The sequence below is a fragment of the Artemia franciscana genome, chromosome 17 (assembly GCF_032884065.1).
Source record: "Artemia franciscana chromosome 17, ASM3288406v1, whole genome shotgun sequence".
NCBI lineage: Eukaryota > Metazoa > Arthropoda > Branchiopoda > Anostraca > Artemiidae > Artemia > Artemia franciscana.
Genome location: NC_088879.1, coordinates 24,917,144 through 24,933,394, shown reverse-complemented (window position 1 = coordinate 24,933,394; position 16,251 = coordinate 24,917,144). Strand labels below are relative to the sequence as shown.

The following is a 16,251-nucleotide window of genomic DNA, read 5'->3' as shown; positions in this document are numbered from 1 at the left end:
ACAATGTCTCTACGGTTGATGTAACCCCGCAAAAGCCTGGGGTCAAAGGATAAAAGCTATTCCCCAGGCATATTATAAGTTTTTATGGACGGGGATGGTTGTATAAGCTTTGAAGGAGGCTAATTTGATTGAAAATTGAAATTTCTAGCTCCCTATTTTAAAAACCGAAAGTGACTAGAGGGCAACTCCCCCAGGCCCTCTTTTCCCAAAATGTATCTTATAGAAAGTTTGAGATATCCTTTGGGATCAAAATAGTTCAAAAATGATGTAACAATGCCTTTGGGGTTGACACAAACCCTAGAACCCTGAGGCAGGGGTTGTAAGTTATGCCCCAGGTGCATAGAAGGTTTTTTCTGGAGAAATCGGACGCATAAAACTTGGAAAAGGCCCATTTGATTAGAAATTGGAAGTTAAATTTCATTTTTAAATCGCCAAAAGTAATTGGGAGGTAAATAGCTCCTCCATGCCCTCTTTTCCCCAAATGCATCCGATCTTTTTTTTGAGCTAGCCATTTTACTCAAAATAGTTGAAGATCATAAAATAATGCCTTCACGGTTGACACAATTATCAAAGCCCGGGCTAGGGTTGTAAGCTATGCCTCAGGGGCACATCAGATTTTTATGGAAGTGGTGCTCGTATAAACTTTGAAGGAAGCCCTTTTCCCCCAAATTTATAGATCAAGATTTTGAGATAGCCATTTTGTTAAAAATAGTCCAAATTTCCAATTATTTATGGTTACGGTTTTGAAATATCTCCCCTCCAGGGTGAGGGGTATGTATGACTTTAACCCGGAAACTATAAAAAATGCACAGAAAGTACTTTTTGACTCCACTATTTTGTGGACCGTAAATCCTACTTTAAATAGTTGATATCATACTTGAGTGAGTTCTGTTTAAGGTCATGCGACCACCATCCTCCCTCTTCCAGGTTACTCGTGGCTGGGGTGAGCCCATCGCATGGCAATTTAACGTAACGTCATGGCCTTCTTTTACAATGGTATCTGAGCTGCTCAAAGAGTCATCAATTGACGGAGGGACTGTAAGAAGAAAATAAATATTTTCTACTATATTTACGCCTTAAAAAACGGTATAAATTGATTAACATCCTTACTGGAACAAATGTCATGCCGGCTAAGCCTACAAATTGTAACAACACAAATACAGTATAAATTCAAGCACTATAAATGTGAATATATAAGCGAAATAATCTGCAACAGAGCAAGAAAAAAATAAAACACGACACAGCACCATATAATACGTTATAAAGTACAAAATCAAACATTTACAATATATTCTATATTGAGCTTGACAAGCATGTCCGTAGGGTTTTCTGCCTATCCCATGGTACTTAGTGGTGGGTCCCTCATGGAATCCTCATGGTCCTCATGGTTCTCATGGAGACGTGGACAGCAGAGTGTTACACTGTGAATGTTATATCGTGAATGATACTGCACACAAATAACAAAAGTTAATAGCAATGATGAGGTTAATGAGCACTTAGATCGTCTCTTGCTAGCACTTGATTCTGTGATCTTGGATTTGTCTCAGGATGAGGAGTTGGTTGAAGCACCCCGTACCAAATTGGTCTTGGTCTACTGTCACGGACAATGCAGAACTTCTTTACCAGTAAAGTTGTGATTTTCTTTTCACATCTGAATCAGTTAGGCAGATTCCTCTATAATTTTCGCATTCCACATCGCCACCTTTTTTAAATATCGTAATAGTAATAGACAGCTCATATTCCTTGTCCCAGATATCGCACATAGTGAGATCTAAAACTTCTGCACTACAGAAAAGGAAAGAGATCTGTAGATTTCAGCTGGTAATTAGTCTAAACATTCTAACCTATTATTCTTAAGGTATGACTATGTATGACTCCACTACCCTCAAGAGCTTTCGAAGGATCTATACTTATTCCGTCGCAGATATTTAAAGAACTGGGTTGATCCGACGGAGGAATTTGAAATGGCAATAGTGCAGGAGACTCCTCATGCTCCACTTAAGTGGTCTGAGGACTTAGCAAGTAATTGAATGGAGATTCCTTCTACTCAATCCTAGCTATGTTATCAGAGATAACTTTACGTCAAATTCTTTTAGTGCTCGGTACTGTGCCTGCTTTTTCCTGTGGCTACTCTAAGTAGGCTAGCTGGTACATCTTACGACGATCGTACCTCACGACAGCCTTCGCCATATTTGTTGTCACTTGATCCTAGAATATTCGTTGGTACATTTTTGCCGAAGTCTGACACATTTTACAGATTTCTTTAAAAGCTGGCGATACCTTATCAATCACAGAGCTGTTTCTGGTGCTAAAGACGATCATTCTTTAAAAAAATTTTCTTTGTCTGAAAGCTTCTTTAACTGTAGAGTGAAGAGTTTCTGTGAAGCAGCTAAGGCAGAAAAACAATTTTTAGGCCAATAATTTGGCAACATCCTTCAATATGATTCTTTAAATTTTGACCCAGGAAGGGATCTTATGAAAAGTCCTTAGAAAATTGAGACAAATAAACCAAAATTGTAGATGAGGTCTTATCTACACTGTACCCCCTAGAAAAGGAGGCTAAAACTTTATTATAAGAACAGGATCCGGCATATTCCCTCGAAAACCACACTGAAAATTCCCCCTGGGGAAAAGTTTGCCCCGGAAAATTTTCCCCGAATATAGAACTGATCATGCAAAGGAAAATTAATCAAATAAAAATAATGAAGAAAAGAGAGTAAAGGTACGTCAGCTGTCAAGAAGGGATCGGCGGACTATTGTTTAGGTGGGGCGGCACAAGATATCTAAAATAGCCCATTTCAATATCAAAATTATTAAAATCTCAATGAGCCTCCAGAAAATATAGGAAGGGCTATCAAAGGGGGAATGTAGCATTTAATTTTTCATTTCCCTTCATTTAGACAAAGCCTGAATAATGGTGCTGCCGGCTAAAACTTCCCTTTTTATTACAAAAAGATGTTTCAGATTTTCATTTTAAAGTTTCAGTTAACGAAACTAATTTTTTTCACATTTAAAGAAATTATATACAATAATGTGAAAGTGCTCATCGGCTATTGTGAAGGAGGAGTGGTCAATCATTTTTTAGGTAGGGGATGTCTAAAAGAGTGCATTGTATTGCCAAAACATCCTAACTTTTGCCAAATCTCCAGAAAATATGGAAAGAGTACTAAGGAAAGTGGCATGAAGTAGAAATAGATATCTTATCCCCTTTCATTTTCAGAAATATTTTTGGTCTACGCCTTTGTCACTCCTTCTGGCGGAGGGGTGAGTAGAATTGTTCCTCTTATTATGACAATTTTTTCTATGTAGCGTTGGAAATTATATTCACAGGTCTGCTGGGACAGAGGCGAAAAAAGCAATTATGAGCCTCATCAGGAATCTACTAAGAGGGCATGTAGAAAGGGCTATCTGGACATTTGTTTGTCAGCAGTTTCAAATGGTAACATTTCTTTTTTCTATTTATATGCAATGTTTCAATCTTGTAATAGCAAGTTTTGTGAAAGCCCAAATAAGATTCAGCGTAACAAGTTGAGGCAGCCTACCTCATACACGGGTATAATTTTTGTTCATTTTTTAATACCACTCCTTACTTTCATCTGAAAAGGCTTGTTTTTTTTAATTTACCTTAGAAGATTTTTTATGTTTTATTTCTTTTAATTCTTTCTGTTTATGATGTTGTAGGCTGGGGATGGAATGATCATAACTGGACAAGAAAAGGTTAAAGAAAGTGATTTGCTTGCTTATTTGAAATAAGGACTTCTATTGATCTTAAATTTTCTTGATTCTGGATTGGAGTTCGACACCATGTTATTGAGATTGAATTATAAAAACAAACAGGTCAAAAAAGAACCTCTTAAAAGTACTTCGGACCTTATTTGTAAAAGGGAATTTCGTTCATTTTATATTTACTTGGTTGTACAAGTTTAACTTAGTGTTTGCGACTAAGATATTGACTGTATTAAAAAAAAACTTAAAAAAAAAGCTGAAAGGTTCTTCAAACGGGAAAATCTTTTGATATAAAAGCTATAATATAGACCACAAGAAGTGTACATGGAAACTGCATTGAAACTGGCTATGATAGTATCATCTGCTGTACTCCAAATTTAACTTTCCAAGATAGATAAACATAGTTTTTTATGTAGGGTTTTAGAGTCAAAAGTAATATGATGGCGACTAGCTTCCCTCCCTCCCAACCTTCTTTTCCCCAAATGCGCCCAATCGAATTTTTCATATAGCCATTTTGTTCAAAATAGATCAGAGATAATGTAACAGAGATTCGAGGGATAAGACAGCCCCCCTCAGAATATGGGGCTTATTTGATTGTAAATCAGAATTTCTAGTGCCTATCTCAAGAGTCAGATGGCAATTTTGTCAAAATAGTTTAAAGATCAAATAACAACAACTCCAGGTTTTTTGTTCAAAATAGTACAAAATTCAAATCACTCTAAATTAGGGAACGAGAAATCCTTTATAGGACCTGCGACAAGTATTGTCGCGGGTCCCCTCCCTCCCAACCTTCTTTTCCCCAAATGCGCCCAATCGAATTTTTCATATAGCCATTTTGTTCAAAATAGATCAGAGATAATGTAACAGAGATTCGAGGGATAAGACAGCCGCCCCCAAAGAATATGGGCAAGTGTTGTACCCAAGGAGCATACAATGTTTTTTATGTAAGGGATGGTTGCATAAACTTCAGAGAGGGCTTATTTGATTTTAAATCAGAATTTCTAGTGCCTATCTCAAGAGTCAGATGGCAATTTTGTCAAAATAGATTAAAGATCAAATAACAACAACTCCGGGTTTTTTGTTCAAAATAGTACAAAATTCAAATCACTCTAAACTAGGGAACGAGAAATCCTTTATAGGACCCGCGACAAGTATTGTAACTTATGTAAGTTGTAAGTTCTTCAGAATTGAAAGTGACAAAAAGTAACTAGCCCTCTTCCCCCTTGTGCCTTTTTTATGCAAATAGATCTTATCAAAAATTGTAAATAGCCATTTCGTTCAAAGTATTCCAAAATTAAAATTACTGTAACTTAGGGGTTATGAAATATTCCCTAGCCCACGGGGAAACGATTGTAACTTATGTAAGTTGCCCGTTATTAGAATATAAGATTCTGTGGAAGGTGTGTTCGTATCAACTTTGGAGGGGGCTCATTCGATCGAAAGTTGAAACTTCTAGCTCTTTTTTCAGGGTCAAAAGTGATCACTGGCCAACTCGCCCACGCCTCATTTTCCCAAAGGGCATCCGGTCAAAATTTGGAGATAGTGATTTTGTTCAAAATAGTTTAAAGCTTAAATAACTATGCTTTCAGGGTTGACCCCCCCCCCAGCCCCAAGGAAATAGAGGTGAGCTACGGAACTTAATTATTGTTACTTTGATAGTTTGTTTACTTTGATACTTGGATTTAGTGTTTTACGTGGTTACTTTGATTTACGGTGCGAGGGCAGTAAGTTGTGCAAGTTGCTTATCACTATTTTGATACTTTGCTTGCTTTAATACCTTGTTACTTTTGATACTTGTTACTTCGATCCTTTCTCTACTTTCATACTTTGGTTCTTTGATATTGTTACTTTGATACTAGTTTTGATACTTTAATGTAAGTTTGATGCTGAAAAAAAAAATCTTATTTCGAAATAAGCAGTTTTTTAAAAACTTGGAACTTCTTGCAATCAAAAAACGAACAAAATTAAGCAAAAAAAAACTTTCCAAAAGTTTTTCTCCAATTCTTTCCGAAAGAACTAAGTTGTGCTTCTAATGAATGGTGTCTTCACTACCAACAAGAGTACGGCTACTGCCCGTTTCCCAAACGGTAAAAGACTCATTCTCTTACTTAAATAACCAATTCTCTTAATTAGAATTATCACTCTCGTGCTTAAGTGGCTACAAAGTTCTTACCTTTTTTATTAAAATAATAGAGAGAAAACAATTCAAGGCAAGTGAGAATCAAACAGTTCATGGTAACAAACTGTAGTAAGGGGCGACCCGGCTCAATAGTAACCGAAACTCTACAAAATGGAATTTTGATACCAATATTCACATCAAAAGAATTGTATTTTTATGCTGATTTTAATCACAAAAGTTTCATCAAGTTTAGTCTTACCCATCAGAAGTTACAAGCCTCACCTCATTGAAATCACACCATCAGATTCAGCGTATCAGAGAACCCTTTTATAAAAGTTTCAAGGTCCTTTCTACAAAAATGTGGAATTTTCTATTTTTTGCCAGAAGACAGATCACGAATGCGTGTTTATTTGTTTGTTGTTTTTTTGCTTTTTGTGCGGTAAAGCTCTGATTACATAAATCTTTGGCCATCATTTGTATATTTTAATCGTACGCCTAAGATTTCAACGTATGTGGCGCAGTTGCCCGGTGATATTGGACAAGCTTATACAGAAAAAATTGATTTTTGTAAGGCGCTTGGTCATCTTGTTTGTGCGTGATGAAAGCAGAAATCATTCATGCTGCTCTTCACGTGAAACAAAGCCGTCTTAGTCGTCTTCGGTTGATATTAATTTCAAATAGCTCAAATGGTTTTCGATGGCTACTATTGAAATTTCGACGCATTAATATTAAATTTTATTTTACATGATTTATGCCACTTCAATACCATTTCAACGCGCATTCAAAATATCCAACCTCTGTTGTCAAGTAAATCACGTGTTACTTCCAGTGACAAAACACAGGAAGTTCCCAATGTGATTACAACTTCACAGAAAGACTAATATCCAGCATCACTATTATTTCGATTTGTGCTCTGGCCGTGTTGCTTCCCAGCATAAATTACTCTTGATATATCCGTTAACTGTCCCCGTTTATAGATCGTAGAGCTCTTGCACCAAGGCTTAGTGAATGAGAAGTGAGAGGAACTGTTCACAACATGGTGTTTGCCATTGTTTGTCGGAATATTCTCAAGAATCAGAGTAGATACTAGTTGTAGCAAATCTAAAACAGCAAAGAGAGAAAGTGGGTGAGAGAGAGAGAGAGAGAGAACTAACGAAAACGATAAGCAGGTTGAAGGCAAAAACTTCTAAAGACATAATTCAAGATTTGTTAAAAAGAGACAGGTTTTTTTTAAGTTGTTGCTCATATTACTAAAACCCAATTTACATTTTTTAAATGATTTGCAATATTGCACGATACACGACGTTCGAGTAATTGTATTTTTGTCTTCTTTCTATGAGTTATCATATTCAGTTATGTCGTCCAATGCTTATAGTTGTTCGACTCTTATTTGACAATAACATTCTTTTTCTAATAAATGGGACGATGTGTGAAGTTAAAAAAAAAAGGTTCTTATAATCCGAAGATAAAAGCTAGATAAGCAGTGCAATCCTGTCCTTTTTATGGGGTTGCCAAGCTCAGGCAGTAATTTTTCTGTATTTTTGCGACCTATGCGGGTGCCCTTCGGGCACCCGCACACTAAAATTTAATCAAGACAAATTGTATATAGTGTTGTAGTCTTTTATTCGTTACAAGGGTATCTCGTGGTATTAGAAACCCACTTGAATTTTTCTGACGATCAACAAAATTGTATGCCTTATTAGCGATTGAATAATTACGAGTTCACTTTCAGGAATGTTCAGTGTGATTGAAAGTATGCTTACATTGAATTTGATTCTTTCCTCAAACATTAATTATTCTTTTTACACAAATGAAAAGAAAAAAAAACGATTTTCTTTTTTCACAATAAATTGAGTCATATTGCTGGAATATTTTTGTCTTTCATAGGCACCTGTGAGGGGTTGGTGAAATAAAAGCCCTTTTTACCCGTCTTGCGTGTTTTACCATCATTTTATGCACAAAAAGATGTTATCTACTACTCACCAACTACCTTAAGGTATCCTACTTGTGTTTTGACTATTGGAGTGTTGATTTGGCAACTGTATCTACCGGTATCGTTTTCCTGTATGTTAGAAATATGCAAATTCCAGGTTTTATGCTCCTCGTGCGTAGCACTTATTCTAGGATTTCTTGTTATTACGTGAGTTTGAACAGTTAAAATAGCCGAACTTTCCAAAAATATCCAAGCAACCTGGAAAAAAAATGACATTATTTTTTTTTGAAATGAAGTTGGTATTCTAATTTTTAACTTTATACTTACCAAGCAATGAATACTCCTACTAATTTTCACAAAAACATCCATAAGAAAACGAAATAAAAGTAAAAATACAAGTCCAGTGACAGCATGTCTGAGACGGAAAATTGGGTTGAGATTGTTTGAAAATTTCGTAGAAACTGTGAGAAGATGTTGTTGGACGGGATCTGGCTAGAGTTTTTTTCTTCTTTTTTGGACAGAGTAGTGCACTGAACTTTCGATGGTATTTTTTTTATACAGATTCATATTTAAGTACGCGAAAACTGCACGTAATCAGACTGCATCCAATCAAAGGAGAGTCTTTACTCCTTTGGCCAGCAGCAGATTTGAATAAACTCAATCAAAAGCCTAGAAAAATGTATGAAAGCCAGGAGAGACCGTAAACCCTAACCCACGCTATGTATCCACCAATGCACAGAATTTAGTACAGACTTTTACTGAGAGTTCAGTACTAAGGTCAATTCGGTGATCATTTCGGTTTATCTTACTACCCCACCGTGAAAACATCAAAATCTAGAAGAACAATGGAGATTTATTTTTGCAAGACAGTGAAACTCTATATTTGATTTCATATTCTGATCCGTTGTCGAAGGGTCGTCCTCAGCAAAACATAAATATAAAAAAGAAAACAGACTAAGAATAACATAAAACCATCGTAACTAAAATGAAATACTGTTTCAGACAGTCCCAGCATCCTCCCTTCTGCCAAGTTCAGCCAGGACTGATAAATAATGTTAGGTGATACAAGGCAATTCATTGAAATGAAAGAAAAAGAATTAAAAACACGCTTTCACTACTAATCTGGAATTTTTGGCTGCTAACCTCGAAGTTCTTTTTGTAACTGGTTCTGTGTTAGTGTCTACTGTTTTTTTTAATATATTTTGTGAAATTAATTTTTAATGAGGTTTTATTGAGCATTTAGTGAGTATTTTCCTAAATCCTTATTTAACGAAATGTTATTATTTATCTCAAGTCTGATTTCAATTGCTTTTCGAACAAATTGCTTCATGGCTTTGTAATCAAACAGTTCGTGGTAACGAACTGTAGTAAGGAGCGACCCGCCTCAATAGTAAACGAAACTCTAAAAAACGGAATTTCGATGCTAAAAGACATATCAAAAGAATCGGATTTTTATGCTGATTTTAAATATATAAGTTTCATCAAATTTAGTCTTTGTCATCAAAAGTTACGAGCCTGAGAAAATTTGCCTTATTGTGGAAAATAGGGGGTAAAACCCCCTAAAAGTCATATGATCTTAACGAAAATCAGACCATCGCATTCATCGTATCAGAGAACCCTATAGAAAAAATTTCAAGGTCTAATCTACAAAAATGTGGAATTTCGTATTTTTTGCCAGAAGACAAATCACAGGTGCGTGTTATTTGTTTTTTTGTTTGTTTTTTTTTTCTTCCAGGGGTCATCGTATCCACCAAGTGGTCCTAGAGTGTTGCAAGAGGGCTCATTCTAACGGAAATGAAAAGTTCTTGTGCCCTTTTTAAGTGACCAAAAAATTGGAGGGCACCTAGGCCCCCTCCCACGCTTATTTTTTCCCAAAGTCAACGGATCAAAATTTTGAGATAGCCATTTTGTTCCACATAGTCGAAAACCATAATAACTATGTCTTTTGGGATGACTTACCCCCCACAGTCCCTGGGGGAGGGGCTGCAAGTTACAAACTTTGACCAATGTGTACATACAGTAATGGTTACTGGGAAGTGTACCGACGTTATCAGGGGGATTTTTTTGGTTTGAATGTGGGGTTCAGGGGAGAGGGCTATATGGGAGGATCTTTCCTTGGAGGAATATTTCATTGGGGAAGAGAAATACAATGAAAAGGGCACAGGATTTTCTAGCATTACTATTAAAAAAAAAAAAACAATGAAAATATAAACGTGCAAAAGTTTTTTCAATTGAAAGTGAGGAGAAGCATTAAAACTTAAAATGAACAGATTATTACGCATACGAGGGGTTCGTATGCGAGTTTAAGTTAGTTAAAAAACCAAGTTTTTTGAAATGAAAGTAAGGAGCGACATTAAAACTTAAAACGAACAGAAATTACTCCGTGTATGAAAGGGGCTTTTCCTCCTCGACACCCCGCTCCTTGCGCTAAAGTTTGATTCTTTCTCGCAACTCTACTTTTTAAAACAATAAAAAACTTTAGCGTAAAGAGCGGGGTGTCGAGGAGGAAAAGCCCCTTTCATATACGGAGTAATTTCTGTTCGTTTTAAGTTTTAATGTCGCTCCTTACTTTCATTTCAAAAAACTTGGTTTTTTTATTTAATTGGTAATAAAGGCGGATGCTTCAAACAATGTTTTGTGGCTGGGGTTATCAAAAGCATGGCTGCTTAAAGCATAATCAAAAGAAGCATTAGCAGAATTAGATTTTGAAGCTTTTGGTGACGTCATATTTATGCTATTGTAGGCGTTGCTCGAAATTCTGACGGGTTCTACTTACATAGTATTTGCCACAGTCACGTGGTACTCAAATCACTCTTTAGGGAGTAACTGGGGTTCTATATTTACAAGAGTTTTGGAAATTCATTACTTTGAAATTATTAGCAAATACTACATACAAAATATTTTGTTTGCAAACTTCGTAGCGATTTTTGGGATGTATGTGAGGTAGATTATTTTTGAGGGCTTAACAGGATTCTCACATGGTAAAAAACCATTGATTTTACAGGATTGTTTTTCCAGTCTACGCCTAGTTGTATTATTAATAAGTAAAATGGGATACACGTTTCTAAAAAGTGTGTCCTGATAAGGTTTAGTTCGGTTGAGATGTGGGAGTAAGAGCAAATGTTTAGGGCTCGACAGACGAGAGAGGTTACGAAGTCACTTTTTGCTTGGGGGGGTGGTAATTCGATTTGAAATGAAGATAACTATTATTTTGTGTTGATTTTCTGTAAATAGTGAGATCGAGTTTATCAATGCTAGGAATAATTAACACATCTATAAATGGTGTTTTATTTGGGGTTTCAATTTCTAAGATAATCTATCATTTCCATTAAAGCGATCTTAAAAACCTCTAAGTTCATTTTCCCCAAAAGTCAAAAGTAATATTACGTTATTCATGGATCGTCCCGAATAGATGTGTCTCAAGAAATATTAATTTGACGCCCAATTTTCAAGGTGTTCCACATAATTATTCGCCAGCAACCCGGAGAGGGGTGCTCCCATCTGCAGGCCCTTTATCTGCGAATAAAAATATTACAGAACCGAAAAAATATAGAATGCTTATTACAGAGTTTAACCAAGGTCATTAAAACCTCGTAATATATTCCTGTCGTTGAAACCTCAATTAAATGATAATTTTCTTCTATTTTATTTTTTAATAATCACTCAGATACTGTCACATCAATGTTTTTATACATAGAAACAATGACAAAACTATTTATTATTATGCTTTCTGATATATTTACGTAATGAGTTTGTCGACTAAATCAACCGAATTATTTATGTATGATTTTTGAGAATAAAAAAAAGGTTTGAAGACTGTACATAGCCATTTCCCAATATTGTAAGCGGGGGCTTTCGTAAAAGCTAAGAAAGGCCTTAAAGGAAAGCCTTGCTTGTGTAATTTTGGCAAACCTTAAAACATTGTACAAAAGCTGCCACGGAGGAAAAGGTTATTATATAAATGTTGGGGGATTTCAGCATTCTGTTTTAGATTCTTTAATTCATTTATAATATTATTTGCAAACTTATCACCATGAACGTGGATTAGTGTTGTATATGTAGTTTTGTCATTTAGATGTTAATAAAAAAAAAACTTTGTCATAATCTTTCGTATCCATGACAACAAGAGATCACGTCAAAAGATAAGTGTTTGTCGCATCATCATGTATGTATAAAAATATAAGAAAAAATCATTTTTGTTGATTATAGAAGGCACTAAATATAGTAATTACCTTTTAAGTGAGCCATTAAACATCTCTCACATTTTTTCAATAGTAATTAAAAACAAGAATTGGCCACATTTGTATTTTACTAGGTTACAACTCTCACTGTTACCGCGATCTTGTGTATGAACTTTAGTTTTTCGTGAAAAAAGTATTTATTTTGCCAAATAAAATTGTCTTCCGCTTCCAAAAGTGATTAGATGTAGCAATTTCCTTTAAATTTGGCCATCAAAAATCTCTGATCAGGACAAAAAAAAGAAAAAAATGAGACACATCATTGCTATAAATGCCAAACAGTGGTATTTGACTTTGTTGTTCAAGGTGAAAAACTATAATTGTCCTGTTGCTATAATTGTGTTTTGATCTAACATAAATTTTCGGGGTTTTGGGCTATTTTGCTTAGTTATTATTGGGCGTGTTCGTCTTTTCCTAGATTGCAGCAATCGCAGAAAATTCAGTTTTTAAAAGAAAATTATTAAACTTTAAAATTATTTGTTAATTGGAAGGGGTTTCTTGATACACCAATTTCCTTTGAAATGATCCATGAAATAGTTCTATATTCCAGTGTTCCGCTAGTGACGGAGAAAAAAAAATGGAAAAAAGATACCTTCGATGCAGAATATCTTGGTTTCAACGAGTTTTCTTGTTTTTCAAGCCAATGGATTCTCTTTGTTGTCCAAGCCACTAGACTGTAAGTTTCCTCTATAGAGGTTTTGGATAAGGAAGTTTTAATAGTGTACTTTGTGTATCAGTCTGACGCTAATTTTTGGAGTTAGGGGCTATTGTGTTTTTTTTCTATGGGTCATGATCGTCTCTTACTAGGTTGATAGCTACCGCTCCAGACCTGATTAGGATCTTTAACAGCAAAACAGGACTCTTTTTAATAAACGAACTTGATACATATTACTAAACTACTGGCAATTATAACAATCTATAGCATGATAATTTAAGCTATTGTCTAAACTATTCTCAATGCTTTGATTTCATTTTGAATTTGTTATGCAATAAACAAGGTAGCTGTGATTGCTGTAGAGATGTTTGTGTGTGAACCCTGTCATAATATAAACCTCACCACCTTTTTGATTTTGACGAAAGGATATGTCCAAATATGTCCATGTACCATAAATAACAAGATCAGACTCAAAAATTGACTTAATTTTTTAAGAGTTTGTTGAGACTAAAAGTCATAGAATTAGATAACTTCAAGGACCACACTGCCTTTCCATGACGAAAATATAACAGTTCAAAATAGGAGTGAAACCTTTTAATTGACAGTGAAACAAATATAAAACAAATTAACTGGATATTTCGAACACATATATGTGTTCCAAATATCCAGTTAAAAAAATTTATATTTGTTTCACTATCAATTAAAAGGTTTCATCCCTATTCTGAACTGTTATATTTTTGTCATAGAATTATATTTTCGAGAAATTGCTCTCTCTCTCTCAGAAATCATAGGCACCATTGGAATTTGTCATGGTAGAAGAGAAATTCCATGAAGGGCGCGCAGGATTTTCTAGCATTATTTTTAAAAAAAATAATGAATAAATAAACATGAAAAAGCTTTTGTCCTGTGGTGGCGTAGTGGATTTGACCTTAGTTTGGTAATACGGGACCCAGAGATCGAATCACGCTGCAGGAATGCACTGCAGGGCCGACGCAGGGACCTTATTAGTCAAGAAGCGTCGTTAATTCTTAAATAATAAATAATGAAGAAGTTTTTTCAACTGAAAGTAAGAACCAGCATTAAAACTTAAAACGAACAGATATTATTACGCATATGAGGGGTTCATCTCCTTCTAAATACCTTGCTCTTTACGCTAAAGTATTTTTAGTAATTTCAACTATTTATTTTACAGCCAGTGTGATTCAGGGGTCATTCTTAAGGATTTGGGACAAAATTAAAGCTTTAGTGTTAAGAGCGAGGTATTTACGAGGGGGCAAACCCCCTCATATACATAATAAAAATATACGAGTATAGAAGTTCGTTAAGTAATTTAATTTGTAAGTTACATATTTTTTTACTAATAAAAAGGTTCGTTAAAAATTAAGAATTCTAGTTGCCTTTTTAAGAAACCGAAGAATTGGAGGGCAACTAGGCCTTCTCCCCCACCCTTTTTCTCAAAATCGTCTGATCAAAACTAATAGAAAGCCATTTAGCAAAAAAAATTAGTACGCAAATTTTGTTTTAATTATTCATTTGCGGAGAGCCAAAATCAAACGTGCATTAATTCAAAAACGTTCAGAAATTAAACTTAAAAAAAGTTTTTTTTAACTGAAAGTAAGGAGTGACATTAAAAGTTAGAACAAACAGGAATTACTCCGTGTATGAAAGGGGCTGTTCCCTCCTCAGTACCCTGCTCTTTACGCTAAAATTATTTACTGTTTTATAAAGTAGAATTGAGAGAAAGAGTCAAACTTCAGCGTAAAGAGCGGGGCGTTGAGGAGGGAACAGCCCATTTCATACATGGAGTAATTTCTGTTCGTTTTAAGTTATAATGTCGCTCCTTACTTTCAGTTAAAAAAAACTTGTTTTTTTTTATTTAATCATACTATAAGTTGTCAACAGCATAGGCGTTGGGACTCATTAAAAATCTTGTGCAAGTCTATCATTAAAAGTTTATCGCAAAAACTGCTAGTGATCCAAAAATTAGACCAAATATTCAAATAATACAAAATATTCATTGCACCAAATATTCAAATAATACAAAATATTCATTGCAATCCAATATTTCAAAGTTCAAACAGAAAAACAGTAAAAATCTTTTATAGACTCCCCTTGTATTTCACCAGCAATAAAATTATGTCGATACAACGAACAGGTGTTCAAAAGAAAAGTAGAAAGCCGAAGTAAAATCCAAGACGAGCAGATATGACGTCATATAATAATTCAAGCTTAAAACTGAAAAAAATGCTCTAAGTGAATAAATAAAACCTGAAAAGAACAAAAATCTAAATTTGGTCCTTAGAAAATTATTTGGACGGTGACGAAACTCTTATTTTTTGTAATTTCTGTTCGTTTCAGGTTTGCTGAACCATTCATTTTAATTTCTGTTGGTTCTAGATCGTTTAATCATCTTCAGCAACAGCTTTTACCTTAAGCCTGATTTGGCTTTTTATTTGCTTTCTGTTTACTTTGGGTGTTATTTATTCACCGACAACAGTTTCTGTTCGCTTAGGTTTTTATTATTATATGACTTTATTTCTTCGCGTCTCTTGAAAAGTCCCTTTCAAAAGTTTATTTTAAATTAGCTGAGGATAATGCTCAAGTAATGCCTATAACACAGATCCATAAACCTTCAATGATTTGTTTATTTGTTTGTTTGTTTTTATAAAACAGCTTCTTACATAAGATAATGTCACGAAAAAATTGTAGGGGGGTCATTCAGTTGGAAATTGACACTAGTGCTATATTTAAGATTTGAAAGTGAGCAAAAACAAAGAAATGAATATAAGGAAGACAAAATATAGATGTTTTATTCGAAAGTGATTAGAGAACAACCAGCCCCCTCCATTCTACTTTTATGTTAATTATCCCCCCCTGTAGCCTCTAAAGACATCCAATATAAATATCAAGATAGCCATTTTGTTGAAAGTACTCAAAAGCTCAGTAAATATACTTAAGGGAGGAACCTGGCCCCCTAAGACCCTAGGGTAAAGGCTGTAAATAATATCAATTGAAAATTGTTCAAACCTATGTTTCAAAATTGACGGGGGGCTAGTGTAATATCTAAGGAACGACTAAGCTTGCTAAGTTTAATTTCTCAGAGAATGACGAGGGAGATGTTGAACTAAACAAAATAATACTATCTACATCCAGTTTGTCAATAGGGTATATGTGCAATATATGAGGAACGGCTAGGGATTTTAAGTTGAAAGTTCCAGGGAATGTTAAGAGTGTATAGGACTAGATCAAAAGACCATTTATGCATCCAGATTGTCAGAAGAGTGTACTTACAATTTTGCAGGAGCAGCTAAGAGTAGTGAGTTGAAACTTTCAGTGATTGTACAAGGGATGATGAAATAAATCAGAACATACTATATGCATAAAAGTTTGTCAAAAAGGCATAACCTTCGAGATCTTAACAACTGGCTAAAGGTATGAAGTTCAAACTGTCAGGAAATGCAGGGGTGTTTTCGAACTAAATCAAAAGACACCGTGGGCATTCAGGTTGTCGATAGGGTGTATCTACACTGTCTCAAGAATTGCTCTATGCTTTAAGTTAAGACTTTGAGGAAATATTGAG

General features: G+C 34.9%; 1 protein-coding gene across 3 annotated transcripts in view; it reads right to left on the bottom strand.

Annotated features, from left to right (window-relative positions):
• Positions 1–16,251, bottom strand: part of LOC136038049 (lachesin-like) — a 114,175-nt gene that overhangs the window by 79,810 nt on the left and 18,114 nt on the right. For all 3 annotated transcript variants that reach the window (XM_065720998.1, XM_065721000.1, XM_065720999.1), the window contains exons 3-4: positions 7,829–8,036; positions 878–1,036 (exon numbers count right to left, since the gene is read on the bottom strand). In XM_065720998.1, coding sequence (XP_065577070.1) covers positions 878–1,036; positions 7,829–8,036 — 367 coding nt within the window. The remainder of the gene's footprint in view (positions 1–877; positions 1,037–7,828; positions 8,037–16,251) is intronic.